Source organism: Carcharodon carcharias, chromosome 15 (assembly GCF_017639515.1).
Source record: "Carcharodon carcharias isolate sCarCar2 chromosome 15, sCarCar2.pri, whole genome shotgun sequence".
NCBI classification, from domain to species: domain Eukaryota; kingdom Metazoa; phylum Chordata; class Chondrichthyes; order Lamniformes; family Lamnidae; genus Carcharodon; species Carcharodon carcharias.
In genome coordinates, this window is record NC_054481.1 from 109,137,101 (window position 1) to 109,152,638 (window position 15,538).

Consider the following 15,538-nt stretch of genomic DNA (forward strand, 5'->3'; position numbering starts at 1 on the left):
TTTTTTGACAATCGATGATAGTTTCACAGTCACTATCACTGAACCTAGCTTTATATCTCAGATTTATTCACTTAGTTCAAATTCCACCAGGTGCCATAGTGGGATTTGAACACATGTCCCCAGAACATTAGCCTGAGCCTCTGGATTACTAGTCCAGCAATATTACTGCTACCCCACCATCTCCCATCATGAAACATTACATACAAGTACAGAAAGCAGAATAAATCCAAGCTCACTCCAGCTCCAAAAATTGTTTCATGAATCAGCTACTTGTACTTACATAGCATATCTAACATAATAAAACATCCAAAAGCACTTCAAGGAAGGCAGGGAAAAACAAGAGGAGGAGAATTGAAGTCATCGCTGCATGATTGAATAAGTAGGTTTTGAGGCTTTTGGAGAGAAATAGAAGGAAGGGAGCTTAGGTAGAATGCTCCAGAATGAATAACGAAAATAGTTGAGGGCTCTGCTGTAAGAAGGGAGTCAAGGGTTACAGTGAGCAGGCAGAAAAGTAGACTTAAGATCATAATTAGAGGACTAAAACTGAATATGACATAGCACACAGGTGCTGATGTTTTGGACAAGTTGGAATTTGTAGAGGATAGAATTCAAGAGGCTACCAAGGAGCATTGGAGTTAGGAGGTGAAGAATGCTTGAGAAACCATTTCAGTAGGGACGTAGTGAGGTGCAGACAGAGGCAAGCAATATTGCAGCAAAGGAGCAGACAGCCTCCAATGTGGCAAGGGATGTCAGGTTTGAAGCTCAACTCTGAAAAACTATCAAGGTTGTACACTTTCACGTTACACTGTGGGAACAGCCTAAGATGGGAAAAGAATCAAGTGCTAAGGCTCACAATTTTAGATGGGAAGCATACACAATGGTTTAAGTTTTACCAACATAGAGATGAGAGAAATATTTGTTGTCTAAGGGTTGATATAATTTCAGAATGATTTAAGAATTATCAAGATTGTTGGCAGAGTGGAAAAATGGGTCTGTCAACATGAGTTCTTTCTGTTCTCTACCTGGACCATCCCAGTTTTCCTTCCCTATAAGTGCTTGCATAGATGCTTTAAGTCATGTCCTTATGGCACCTGTTACCTGTTAAGAGAAAGTAATCTAAGCACAGCCTTTGCTGCTAAAACCTTACTCAAGGCTCTGTTTCTAAGTACCTGTTTTCTCTAACGATACATGCTGTCAAAATCTGCAGAAGTTGTCTGTTCTCTTGTACCACATCCAGCTGGTCAGAGTCTTTAGGGGGAGCATGGGTCATTCTTGTTAGCCAGGCATGTAATCGACTATGTTCAACACAAGCCAGCTGAGCAAATGAGCCACACAAATGCAGGAGGCTTGGGTTTGGACTCTTCTCCGCTGAAACAAAAAACAAAGCCACTGTTGCATGTCTAACCAAATAGGCATCATCTACACTAATCGATCAATATTCAGCTTACTTAATACATTATAGCAAACAAAACAGATGAATAAAAGCTAGGAACATATGTACAACAGCAAAACAGTTTAAAAGAAAAGCAGAATACTAAAGATGTTGGAAATCTAAAATAAAAACAGAAAATGCTGGAAACATTCAGCAGGTCAAGCAACATCTGTGAAGAGAAATCGAGTTAACATTTCAGGTTGATGACACTTCATAAGAATTCAAAAAAGTTAGAAATGTAATTGGTTTTAAGCAAGTCCAAAAGTAGGGAAAGTTGGATGGGCAGGGGCTGTGTTAGCAAGAACAGAAAAGATCTGCAATAATGGTAGGGAGGAGAGGATAAATGAAAAAAGGGGGGATACTTCAAGGCAAGGGAAAGGCAATGGGACAAATAAAGAAACAAAAGATGGGTCTAGAGGAAGAGGAAACAAGAATAGCAGAATAATCATCAACAGCCGCTGTACAGAAAAAAATCAGCGGAGAGATACACACTGAAATTGCAGAACTTAAAATTTGAGTTCAGAAGGCAGTAAGGTGTATATTTGAAAGTTGTGATGCTACTCCTCAAGCATTCTTTGAGCTTTATTTGAACAACGTAGGATGGCTGAGGACTAAGATTAGAAAGGAAGTGGGACAGGGAATTAAAAATACAGGTTAGCAATAGCTCAGGGTCACATTGCAGACTGAAAAGAGGTGTTCCACAAACCAATCACCCAATCTGCACTTGGTCTCCTTGATGTAGCAGAGACTGTTAGCGTGAGCAGAAAATATAGTATATGAAATTTAAAGTAATATGAGTAAATTGCTGTTCACCGGGAAATAGTGTTTGGATCCCTGAATGCTGGGAAGGGGGGAGGTAAAAGGACTGGCATCTTAATTCCTGCTCTTGCAAGAGAAGATGATGTGAAAACAAAAAGGGGTGGTTGAGCTCATTGAGGAGTAGACCAGGATGTCACAGAGGGAACAGGCCCTTCAGAATGATTAAAGGATAGGTGAGGCTGTGTTTGGTGATGACATCACGCTGGAGGTGGCCCCAGCTGAGTGAAGGTGGAAGGAAAAAAATTGCAATATGTTATGCTAGGACAACTAGTACCAATCCCAAACACACAGTAATTTACACCACCCTTCTTGCTAGGAGTGCTCCAACATATTACTGGTCAGTTTCATTGCTCCCTGTGGAACCCAGTGTCTCATTTCAAACTGATTTACAAACCTGAATAATTGTATTCTCATTTCCCCTCTACAAATAGATGAGGAACACAGCCAATATACAAAGTCTTACATTGTCAAAGCACTAGGTATGAAACCTAGTGTGCAAAAGGAAAAGGAGATACTTTCTACAGCAGTGCAGCCACTATACACAGAAACTGGGTAGTCTTGAGGAGCATTCTCGTTAATACAACGTGTTACACTGATTCCCAGATCTGGCAAAGCCCCCCCAAAATGTTATTGATGGGTTCAAACATCTACATTCAATTACTGCTATCCTTAGATGAAATATTTTAATGAATTTCAACCAAAAAATATATTTTGACTTGTTTGAAAACTGTGCCTTTTATTGGCAGGAATATGTGGCACTACTAACGGCAATATTCCCTAGCCCACAGTACAAAATCTTGAGAAACATGCAGCACAGACAGAATTCTGAAGACAACAAATTAAAACAGTGCTTCATGTCTACCACATGTTCAAGTTTTGGCAGATTTTCTGGTTTGCTGAGTCAGCCACACAACAAAATATTCAATTCCCTTCTTAGTCTTGGTTTTGTCAACATTCTTCCAAAACAAATCTTCTCTTCTCATCCTGCACTGACCCTGAAGCAGCCATCAATGCAATTGCACCCAAGAACCCAAAAATGTGAAGAGTGGCCAAACATTCTCAAACCATTGTTTTCAGATTAGGAACATGCGCTATAATAACTTTTAACAGCTGAGCAAACTAAATATGCCACTCACCAAGTTGGAAGAGTTTTGTGAAGAATTTCAACACTCTGTTACAGAATTTAGCTGAAAGATTCTCATTGGCTGTGGCCATCATGATCTGCACCAGTTCCCCACTGTAAGGAAGAAAGGAAAACAGAAGCTGATACGCAGACAGGAAACCAACTCAACAACCTCAAGATGGGACATGACTTTACCAAACTAAAATAAATAAATACAGGGATGGGCAGCTATCCAAATGGACAGAAAAATGTCCACTTAACACATTACATTGCTAAAAGATTTTTCAAACTCAATATTACAACCTCAAAATATAATGTTTGTTTAAATGCATTAATGGTGCTGAGTTTCTACAGGCAATGGAACAGGCCCAATGCTGCTTACAACTAGCAAAAAAAGTGGAAAATTGGGGCAGAGAGAGAAATCATTCATTTTGAACAGTTGGTAGCTTATGGTGTGATGGGATTCATCATCTTGGGATGTGCTCAGGGTTCAGATATTTGTGCCAAATATTGTTAAGCTTAAAAATGCAGATAGAGCATTTACTGTGTGATGATAAAATTCTGTGGACATTGGGATCAACTCCACACTTGTACACACAAGAAACATTTGCATCATGATAATCTGCAGACAGGTATCTCGAACAAGTAGAAGGATAAAAACCATGATACAGCCAAAGTAAACAAGTCAGGGAAATAAGTAGCCAGTGATTTAAAAAAGGAAAGATCCACTGAAAGGGACATGGACCAAAACATTTAACTAAAATGGAACCCTCAGTCCAACATTCCTCACATTCCTAGCACCCAGCTTCTCTCATTTCTACTTCTCTAGTTGGCACAGCATTCTCCACCTACCGTTCAGAAAAAAATTCCTCCATGGCTTTGCGTGCCTGGCTGCTTTCCAGTTGCTTCTCCAGGTACTGCAAGCATTCCTCCAAGATAGTCTCATCCAAGCCACTATGGAAACAGATGAGGTAAAACAGTTTAAAAAAAAATTGCTTAATGCACACTAGCTCTTATCCTCTGAAGGAACATGTGCTTCCCAAAGCTCAATGCCTTGGGCAGAAAAGCAGTTTTAAAATGCATGTTTTTAAAATTCATACCAACCCAGACATTTAATTCAAATGTCTGTCCCCTGTTGACAAATTTCACCTTCCACATATGTGGAGTAACAAAGTGGACACGTAAGCCCCAAACATCATATTCTCCACTGAAACCAATACCCTGTAAATCTTACAATATGTGGATGGCAGGGATATGTTCCATAGAAAACCCAAGCAACAAGAACAAATTATGTCCCATGCAACACGAGTCCCCTTTTCCTGTGCACTCAAGATATGGAAATGCTGGAAACCACCAGAAAAACAATGGACCGTACTAGCCAAGTCAGAATGAATGGGGTTGGAAATCATGACTTGCTGCACTACTTAAATCCTGACCTGTACATTGTAACTAATCAGTGACTAAAACAGCACACATCTACTGAACCATTTATTCCCAATACAGAACTGCGGGTACAAGGCTGGAATCCTGTTTTTCAATAATTGCATTAATTCAGATCTCGAACAAGTGAGTGTACAAATCAGTTGTGCTGGATTCTTGTGATGCCCTGTAGAGGTGGTCAGCCACAACCAATTTAAAAAGCTGATTAATAAGCAACTTAATGCCAAAACAGCTATTAACTATTGAATGGAATATCCTTTATTTAAAACATATTCACAGAAAATATAGTAAAGAACTTGGGCTTATATAGTGCCTTTCATAACCTCAAGATGGCTCAAAGCATTTCAAATTGAATTAATTCGTTTTGAAGTGCTATAGCGGCATACTGACAACCATTGTGTGTCCAACAATGTTCCACAGATAGCAAATGAGATACAGGATAGTTAATTGCTTTCAGTGTTTTGATTGACCGTATGGGATGAATATTGGTCAGTAGATCAGGAGAACTCCCTGCTCTTCTTCAAATCATCCAATGGAATATTTTATAAACAAGTACTCAGGGCCTTAGTTTAACATCTTATCTGAAAGATGGCACATCTGACAGTGCCACATTTCCTTAGTACTGCTAATGTAAAGTTAGTTTTGTGTGTTCAATCCTGCATGAAGGTTTGAACCCAAAATCTTCTGACTTAAACTGAGCCCATCAGACATCTGGTCTGCTTCTTTCTTTAAACTGCTGATTAGTACTGTGCACATTTACACTCAAAACATTTCAGCAAATTGCACATAAAAAGCAATTAATTTACTGTTTGGGTGAACATATCTTACATAAGATCCATCACCTACAAGGCACAAGTCAGGAGTGTGATGGAACATTTTCCTCTTGCCTGGTTAAGTGTAGCTCTAACAACACTCAGGAAGCTTTACACCATCCAGGATAAATCAGCCTGCTTGACTGGCCCCTGTCCACCACCTTCAATATTCACTTCCTCCACCACCAATGCACAGTGGCAGTGGTGTGTACATGATGCACTACAGCAACTCACCAAGGTTCCTTCAACAGCACCTCCTAAACCTGCGGCTTTACTACCTAGAAGGACAAGGGCAGCAGGCACACAGGAGCACCATCACCTGCAAGTTCCCCTCCACACACCATCCTAACTTGAAACTATATCACTATTCCTTCACTGGAGCTGGATCAAAATTCTGGAGCTCCCTTCCTAATAGCTGTAGGTGTACCTACGCCACATGAACTGCAGTGGCTCAAAAAGGTGGTCCCACCACCTTACCAAGGGCAATTAGGGATGGGCAACAAAAGCTGGCCTAGTCAGCAATGCCCACATCCCGTGAAAAAATAAAGTATTTTAGGTTTAGAATATCTTATTTTATACTCACCTGGTAGCTTTATCAATACAAAGATTGAGTGCTTTCTGGATGGGGAATCTGATACAATGATTGTCCAGTTTAGTGGTCACTTCAGCAAGTAGTTTAATTGGTTATAATCAGAATCTATTGTGCTATAAATTCAGAACATCTCTTAATTTACAAAATCCAAAAGCTTATCTGGCAGCTCTTTACTAATTTGAATCTTTAGTTACCTATTGGGATCAGAGTGATTAGCAATTATATTATAACAGCTTGTAATGAGTCGTTCGTAGATGCGTGCAAGAAACTCGTCGGATTCTGCAGGTCCGAGAATCCGTTCCAATGACGTGGAGCTGATTTCAGACACACTCTCTGTGCTAGTCTCCAAGAGCAATGGCAGTAGCGTGTGAATGACCTGTGGAGGGTTCAGTTCATCGGGACACCACCTAATATGAAATTAGAACAGAAAATTAATGATATGTAATGCTTAACTGAGAGAAGCAATTCAGCTACTTGAAAATAGGAGTATTGCAAGCAAGACAAGAGTCAAAAGTATGGACAACACCATAATACATAGTGACAGTATGAGAAATAGATTAATATAATTTGGAATGTAAACTCGTGTAGGAACAGGGAGAGAGAGAAAAATGAGGCTTTGCTTTTGAGGGAGGAGCAGAGTCAGGGAAGGTGGTACAATAGGCACCTACACAGTGCTATCCCCATTCTATGAAACTTCTGATCACAGCCCTGTTTTGTGCAGGCAGTCAAATGGAGGAACTGTTACACCTAAAGCAATCTGCTCAAACGCAGTAATGGGAATGTAGAAGCACACTCAGTCACTGAGGTGTATGGCTCAGCAAAAAAAAAGTAGGTTTATGAAATACCCAGCACACATGTACAAGAGCTGAAAGACTGGAAAGCAACACAGCATTCCTGAAGTGAAAAATACTACAATACAGACAGGTTGATGATAGCTGAAGCTTTCAGGCACAGGGAAGGGAAATCTCAGAACTAATACAGAGTCATGAATGAAAAGCCACCTACTGACTTACACAATAAGGTCACCAGTGAGCCTAACCAACGACAGGAGAATATGCTTCAGGCAGGCAGCAAGTGGCAGACTCTGGTTGGACAATGTGCCGAGGTGTGCAGCCTGGATTGCACTAATGTAGCTCTCTGCAGGAATGGTGTCATTTGCAAATGCATTTCGCTACGAGAAAACAAAACCATTAAGAACAAATCTTGTTTAAATTCCTGCAAAACATGCAGGTCATTCATAATTTGCAGGAATAGTCTCATAGTGCCGATCAATCAAATGAAATTTAGGACGAAATTCCATTCCAATTCCAGTTTCTAAAATAAAGAGCCCTAACAGAACCTTTCCTGGTAAAAGCAACAAGGTCAGACATCATAGAATTGCATAGAAATAAAACACACAAATAAGCCATGTGGCTCCATAGGTCCATGAGGTGTTGATGCTCCACGTGAGCAGAAATCCTAATCTCATCCCATATTTCTTTGCTCTAATTAAATGTTGATATGGTCTCTGCTTCAATCACTGATTCAATCCGATAAGCCAATTCAAATCTCTGCGTAAAAAAATTTTCCCTAAATTTCTTCTGCTCAATCTTATCTGTGAGCTCCCTCATTCAAGATTCTGATGGATATATTGACCTTGGAGGGAATGCAGTACAAATTTACCAGAATGATGTCTGGATGCCAAGGATTAAATTATAGGGTAGCATGACCCCAATTAATGGTCGAACAGACTTGAGGGGATAAATAGGTTATTCTTGTTCCTCTATTCACTTAATCACTGGAAACAGCATGTTTCTTTGTGTTTTGTCCCATCTCTCCATAATTTTAAACAGCTCTGTTAAATCAGCCCGTAACCTCATCTGTTCTAAGGAAAGCAGCATAATTTTTCAATTTTTTCTTGGCATTTGTTTTCCCCTTATATCAGGCAGCTTAACATCACTCTTCTCAACATACTTCCTAAGTCTCTAGCATTCCTTCAACTCTAGGTGATCAACCAAGTTTTACTTATCCAAATTCTCTGCAGCCATCCTGTACTGAATTGTGACCCATCAGGAGACATTTGATTTTCAATGTGGGTTCTATTGTTTCTTCCCTCTATAATTTAAGCCGTTCTTAATACAAATAGATATGTGTCCTTCAATGGTGAATTTCAAACCATACCCAAAGAAATAACTGCCAAAGGTATATTCATAGCATGGCAACGCAAGCATAAATTAACTAAAGACCTGCAAGTGCAACAGAAAGAAATGCCAACTCAACCATCTAAAATATGTTACATAAATGAAAGTATCTTTCAGAAATGCCTCAAAGCATTTAAATACAAGAATTAATTTGAACGCAATGTCTTATTTAACAGAATAGCAGCCATTTAGCACCACAATCTCACAGCAGTGAGATAAATGACCAGTTAATCAACTTTTGATTAAGGGGGAAAAAACGCTGGCCAGACCCCCTATCCTCCTTAAAACAGTGCCACAGGATCTTTTTAACATCCCATCCAAAGGCTGCACTGGTTACCAATATTACAAATCTATTACATACTTTGCCAGATATGAATGACCTTTTACGTACCCATGATCCGATGTTGGGGAACTCATTAGTGTGGATATTGTTCCACGTTTCACACAGTGTCTGTACAGATGATGGCAGGTTCTGTACCACTAACTGAGCTGCAAACACAATCACAATCAGCATGAGAAAATAAGAATAATTTCAAGCAGGGAATTCACTATCAGGCATCACACAGAACAGGTTATTTTACACAGCTACAGCTGTAACTTCAGGCTGAAAGAAATTCCAGCTCTGTACGGCACCCACCTACTTCTACTGCACAGTGGGTGGAGGTGACAAGTAATCTCTGAGTCGCAGCCACAAAGATAATTCTGGTATAATGAGTTGGATTTTAAGATATTTTCCACATTAACTATCACCCAGTTCTAAGACAGATACCATCTTCAGAAGTCACACATGAATGAGGTTTACCAAAAAAGACTTTGCAGCTATCATGAACACCATTGTATTTACCACAATGAATTTATCAGTGTAGCACTCAGTCACACATGATACAAAAGTCCCAAGTTCAATTGCTGTCTATCTCAAATAGGGCAGAAGTGGGGACACCCTGATTGGCATCAAAATCTCAAGAGTGGAAGGAAATGAAGAAAGAGAAAGAAATATAACAGCCAGGATTCCTGTGCCTCATCATCTTAAGCAAGCTCTGCTGGAGGTCATTGTATGCAGACATCAGTTACACATGGTCTTAGTTATGGTGCCAGGTTCACACATTGAATAGTCAGCTGAGCAAAGTATCAGAGAGCTGTTGAAAGCCCTAGAAGAAGTCAAAAGATATAGGCAAGAAGGAAAAGGCCAGAAGAAAATAAAACAACTGTCACAAAGACATTCAAGTAAAAGAATAATGCCTGCAGCTCATTCTACCTTCAATCCAGTTACCTCTGGTGACACTGCTAAAGCATGTCAAATACCAAAGCAATTCCTGTCCTTACCAATGGAGTTAGTCTTGCAGCGAGTAGATCCAATCGCCAGTGCTGCTGCGTAACCAAGCAGCTTCTCCTCAGTTGGACTTTCAGTCGCGCCCTCCTCACACAGACTTCTCAACAGATACGATCTAATATCAATTATCAACCAATCAGGATGTAAAACATAACCTTGTCAAAAACACTCATTTATAATTACTGTTAAATATTATAACTCAACCACTGATATCCGTACATACATAGTAAGCACATTTATCATTTTCTACCTGGCAATATGGAAAATTGCCCAGTTAAGTCCTGTCCACAAAAAGCAGGACAAATACGCCCTGCCAATTACCACCCCATCAGTCTACTCTCAATCAGCAGCAAAGGGTGATGGAAGGTGTCGTCGATAGTGCTATCAAGCTGCACTTACTCAGCAATAACCTGCTCACTGATGCTCAGTTTGGGTTCCACCAGGGCCACTCAGCTTCTGACCTCATTACAGCCTTGGTCCAAACATGGACAAAAGTGCTCCAGAGGTGACGTGAAAGTGACTGCCCTTGACATCAAAGCAGCATTTGAATGAGTGTGGCATCAAGGAACACTAGCAAAATTAAAGTCAATGGGAATCAGGAGAAAACTCCTCACCTGTTGGAGTAATACTTAGCACAAAAGACGACGGTTTTGGTTTTGGAGGTCAATCATCTCACACCCATGGCATCGTTGCAGAAGTTCCTCAGGGATGTGTCCAAGGCCCAACCATCTTCAGTTGCTTCATCAATGATCTTCCCTCCATCACAAGGTCAGAAATGGGGATGTTCACAGATCATTGTGCAATATTCAGCACCATTCGCGACTCCTGAATTCGCAGATACTGAAGCTGTCCGTGTCCGTATAGACATGGGCTACATTGAGGCTTCGGCTGCTAAGTGGCAACTAATATTCGCACCGCTCAAGTGCCTGTCAATGGCCATCTCCAACAAGAGAGAATCTAACCAATTCCCCCCGACATTCAATGGCACTACCATTGCTGAATCCCCTAACAACATTGAGCAGAAGCTCATCTGGGCCAGCCATATAAATACTATGGCTACAAGAGCAGGTCAGAGGCTGGGGATTCTGCAGACAGTAACTCACCTCCTGACTTCCCAAAACCTATCCACCACCCACAAGTCAGGAGTGTGATGGAATACACTCCACTTACCTGGACGAGTGCAGCTCCAGCAACACTCAAGAAGCTTGACAACATCCAGGACAAAGCAACCCACTTGACTGGCAGCCCATCCACCATCTTAAACATACACTCCCTCCACCACTGACGCACAGTGGTAGCAGTGTGTACCAGCTACAAGATGCACTGCAGGAACTCACAAGGCTTCCTTGGAGCACAGTCCAAACCCATGGCCCCTACCACCTCGAAGGACAAGGGTAGCAAATGCAGGGAACACCACCACCAAGTTCCCCTCCAAGCCACACATCATCCTGACTTGGAACTGTATCACCGTTCCTTCACTGTCGTTGGGTCAAGATCCTGGAACTCCCTTCCTAGCAGCACTGTGGGTGTTTCTACAACACATGGACTCCAGCAGTTCAAGGCGGCAGCACACCACCACCTTCTCAAGTGCAATTAGGGATGGGCAATAAATGCTTGCCTAGCCAGTGAAGCCCACATCCCATGAACAAATAAAAAAAATTGAGTGGCTTACATTTCACACAAAGATGGAAGCAACTAATTTTACAATACTATTTACAGATAGTTCAATCCAGTGGCATTAAACACACCATCCTTTCACTTCCATGATCTAATCTTGAATTCAGCCAAACTGAGATTAAAGTTTCCTTTTCCTGCAAAATGTGAACATTCTTGATGAAAGATTTGCAGTGTTTTTAGAAATTGCAAGCCCATTATAGAACTATCAATACCTCAACAAATTGTCATGGTCACCACCTAATCATTGTACATAAGCTGAGAAATTCACAATGGTCCAATAGGAGACACTCATCTCAGGTTATAGTTGGGTTATTGAGTGTTTTTGGGAGCAAAGAGAAACTTATGCTTAATGTAGCCATCATACACCTGACCTAGAATTGCTGATGAGAGTGCAAAGGGTCTCTGGCTCGAAAGTGCTTGAAGCCAATATTGTATGGTTCTTTCCCACCAACCAGGATAAATAGGAATATAGAGGCAGGAGTTGGCCATTCAGCCCAACGGGCCTGCTCCATCATTCAATATGATCATGGCTGATCATCCATTTCAATGCCTCCTTAACACACTATTCCCATAGCTCTTTATGTCATTGGTATTTAGAAATCTGTCAATCTCTGCTTTAAACATACTCATTGACTGAGCTTCCACAGACCTTTTGGGTAGAGATTTCCCCAAGATTCATAACCCTTTGAGTAAAAAATATTTTCCTCATCTCAGTTCTAAGTGGCTTCCCCCTTATTTTAAAATTACATCCCCTGGTTGTAGGCTGCCCAATCAGGGGAAACACCAGGTTGCATCTACCCTGTCTATCGTTTTAAGATATGTGTAGGTTTCAATTAGATCATCTCTCATTCTTTGAAACTCTAGACAATACAGGCTCAGATTCCCTAATCTCTCTTCATAGGACAGTCTCACTATCCCAGGAACAAGTCTGGTGAACTTCTTTTGCACTCCCTCTATAGCAATAATATACTTCCAAAGGTAAGAGGACCAAAACTGCACACAGTATTCCAGGTGCAGTGTAACCAAGATTCTATACATCTGAAGCAAGACTTCACTACACCTGTACACAAATCCTCAGGCGATAAAAGCCAACATACCATTTGCTTTCCTAATTGCTTGCTGCATCTGCACGTTAGCTTTCTGTGAATTACTGACGAAGACACCCAAGTCCCTTTGTGCATCTACACTTTCTAATCTCTCGCCATTTAAGAAATACTCTGCACATCTGTTCCTCCTATCAAAGTGGATGACCTCATGTTTTTCCACATTATATTCCATCTGCTATGTTCTTACCCACTCACCAAGTCTGTCCAAATCCTCTTGAAGCCACTTTACATCTTCCTCACAACACATTCTCACCTAGCTTTGCGTCATCCACGAATTTGGAAATGTTACATTTGGTCCCTTTGTTCAAATCACTGATATATATTGGGAACAGCTACAGCCCAAGTACTAAAGTTGTGGTACCCCACTAGTTACAGCCTGCCAAAGTGAGAATGGCCCATTTATTCCTACACTGTTTTCTGCCTGTTAACCAATCCTTAATCCATACCAGTATATTACCTCCTATCCCACGTGCTTTAATTTTGCTAGCCAACCTCCTGTGGGGGGCTTTATCAAAAGCCTTCCGAAAATCCAGTACACTCTGTCCGCCAACTACCCTGTATCAATTCTGTTAGTAACATACTCAAAAAACTCCAACAGATTCATCAAACATGATTTCTCATTCATAAACCCATGTTGAGTATGCCCAATCAGATCATTATTATCCAAATGTCCATTTATCACATCCTTTATAACAGATTCCAGCATTTTCCCTGCTACTGATGTAAGGCTAACAGGTCTGTAGCTCCAGTTTCTCTTTCCCTCCCTTTTGAAATAGCGGGGTGACATTTGCTACCTTCCAGTCTCACAAGAACTGTTCCAGAATCTATAGAATTTGGAAGATGATCACCAATGCATCCACTAGATCCATAGCTACCTCTTTGGGATGTAAAATATCAGGTCCTGGGGACATGACAAACCTTCAGTCCCATTAATTTCTCCAATACAACCTTCTTACTAATTCTAATTTCCTTCATTTCCTCATTCTCCCTAATCCCTTGGATCTCCAATTCTGGGAGATTTCTTGTATCTTCCTCAGTGAAGACAGACACAAAGTAATCAGTTAGCTTCTCTGCTATTTCTTTATTCCTGATTATAAATTCTGCTGACTCTGCCAGCAACGGGCCCACATTTGTCTTAGACAAACATTTCCTTTTTACATACCTATAGAAGCTTTTACAGTCCATTTTTATGCTTTTTGCTACTTTACTTTCAGATTCTATGGTCCCTTATCAGTTTCTTGGTCCTCCTTTGCTGCATCCTAAAATGCTCCCAATCCTGTTGTTTACTACTATTCCTAGCAACTTTATAGGTCTTTTCTTTTACAATCCTTAACTTCCTTTGTTAGCCATGGCTGACTGATTTTTCCTTTTGGGTTTTTGTGTTTTGAAGGAATGTGTAGTTGCTGTAAACTATGTAATAGTTCTTTAAAGATTATCCATTGCGTGTGTGCCATCATACGTTTTAATGTGTTTTCCCAATCCACCTTAGCCAATTTGCCCCTCATACCTTCATAATTTCCTTTGTTCAAATTTAACACCGTGAATTCAGATTGAATTATCTCACTTTCAAACATAATGCTCTCACATCCCTAAAGGTTCTTTTAAAACAAGATTATTAATTAGCTCTTTGTTACATTATACTAGTTCCAAAATAGCCTGTTCTCTAGTCAGTTCCTCAACATACTACTCTAGAAAACCATCCCTAACACACTCCAGAAACTAGTCCTCCACAGCATTAGTGCTCATTAGACTTACCCAGTCTATATGCGGATTGAAGTCACCCATGATTACTGTATTACCCATGCAGCATGCTTCTCTAATCTCCTGCCCCATGCCCCACACCACCACTATTGTTTGGTGGCCTATAAACAACAGCTATCAATGTTTTCTGTCCCTTGCTGTTTCTTAGCTCCATCCAAACAGATTCTATATTTTGTTCTTTGGATCTGAGATGCTCCCTTACTAATGTATGATCCCGTCCCTTATCAGCGCAACAGCAAAACCTTTTCCTTTTTGCCTGCCCTTTCTAAATGTCAAATATCCTTGAATATTCAGTTCCCAGTCTTGGTCACCTTGTAGCCATGTTTCCGTAACGGCAATTCAATCATAACCATTTACCCTCTATTTGTTCCCCCACCTTGTTGCAAATGCTGCGTGCATTTGGGTAGAGTGCCCTTAACTTTGTCTTTTTAATATTATTCCACATTCGAAGTCTGGTTGCTGTTTGCCATCGTTTGGTCTGCCTTCTAATTTCACTTGCTACGTTTCTACTTCCTATTACCAGCTTTACTTCCTTCCAATTTGAGCTACACTTCAGGTTCCCCTGACAAGCTAGTTAAAACCCTCCCCAACAGCTCCAGCAAATCTTCCTGCGTAGATGTTAGTCCTGGTCCTGTGAAGGTGTAATCTGTCCAGCTTGTACTGGTCCCATCTGCCCCAGAACTAGTCCCAGTGCCACAGAAGTCTGATGCCCATCCACCTTCGCACACTAATCGTCCAGCTACATATTCAATTGCTCAATCCTTCTATTCCTATGCTCACTAGCACATGGCACTGGGAGTAATCCTGAGATTACTGCTTTTGAGGTCCTGCTTTTTAATTTCCTTCCTAACTTCCTAAAATCTGCTTTCAGGACCTCATTCCTCTTCCTACCTATATCACTGGTACCAATGTGGACCAGACCTTTGGCTGTTCACCCTCCCCCAGAAGGATGTTCATGATATCCTTGACCCTGGCAGCATGGAGGCAACACACTATCCTGGAATCATGTTTACAGCTGCAGAAATGCCTGTCTGATCCCCTGACTATGGAATTCTCTGTCACTATTGCTCTTCCACTTTCTTCCTCCTGTCCTGTGCAGCTGAGCCACCCATGGTGCCATGGACTTTGGTCTGGCTGCACTCCCCTGAGGAACATCGCTTTCACTTGCATCCAAAATGGAAAACCAATTAGCAAGCAAGGTCGACTCGGGTACTCCTACAATGCCTGCCAGGTTCTCAGACTACCTGGCGGTTACCCAATCCACTT

At 41.0% G+C, this 15,538-nt stretch overlaps 1 protein-coding gene across 10 annotated transcripts in view; it reads right to left on the reverse strand.

Annotated features, from left to right (window-relative positions):
• ubr4 (ubiquitin protein ligase E3 component n-recognin 4) overlaps positions 1-15,538 on the reverse strand; it is a 183,920-nt gene that overhangs the window by 124,775 nt on the left and 43,607 nt on the right. For all 10 annotated transcript variants that reach the window (XR_005945414.1, XM_041207463.1, XM_041207469.1 and 7 more), the window contains 7 exons: positions 9,722-9,843; positions 8,790-8,887; positions 7,232-7,389; positions 6,413-6,625; positions 4,227-4,328; positions 3,388-3,488; positions 1,170-1,368 (listed from right to left, as the gene is read on the reverse strand). Coding sequence is in view for 9 of the 10 variants with exons in the window: in XM_041207463.1 (XP_041063397.1) it covers positions 1,170-1,368; positions 3,388-3,488; positions 4,227-4,328; positions 6,413-6,625; positions 7,232-7,389; positions 8,790-8,887; positions 9,722-9,843 (993 nt within the window). In the remaining variant the exon portion in view is untranslated. The remainder of the gene's footprint in view (positions 1-1,169; positions 1,369-3,387; positions 3,489-4,226; positions 4,329-6,412; positions 6,626-7,231; positions 7,390-8,789; positions 8,888-9,721; positions 9,844-15,538) is intronic.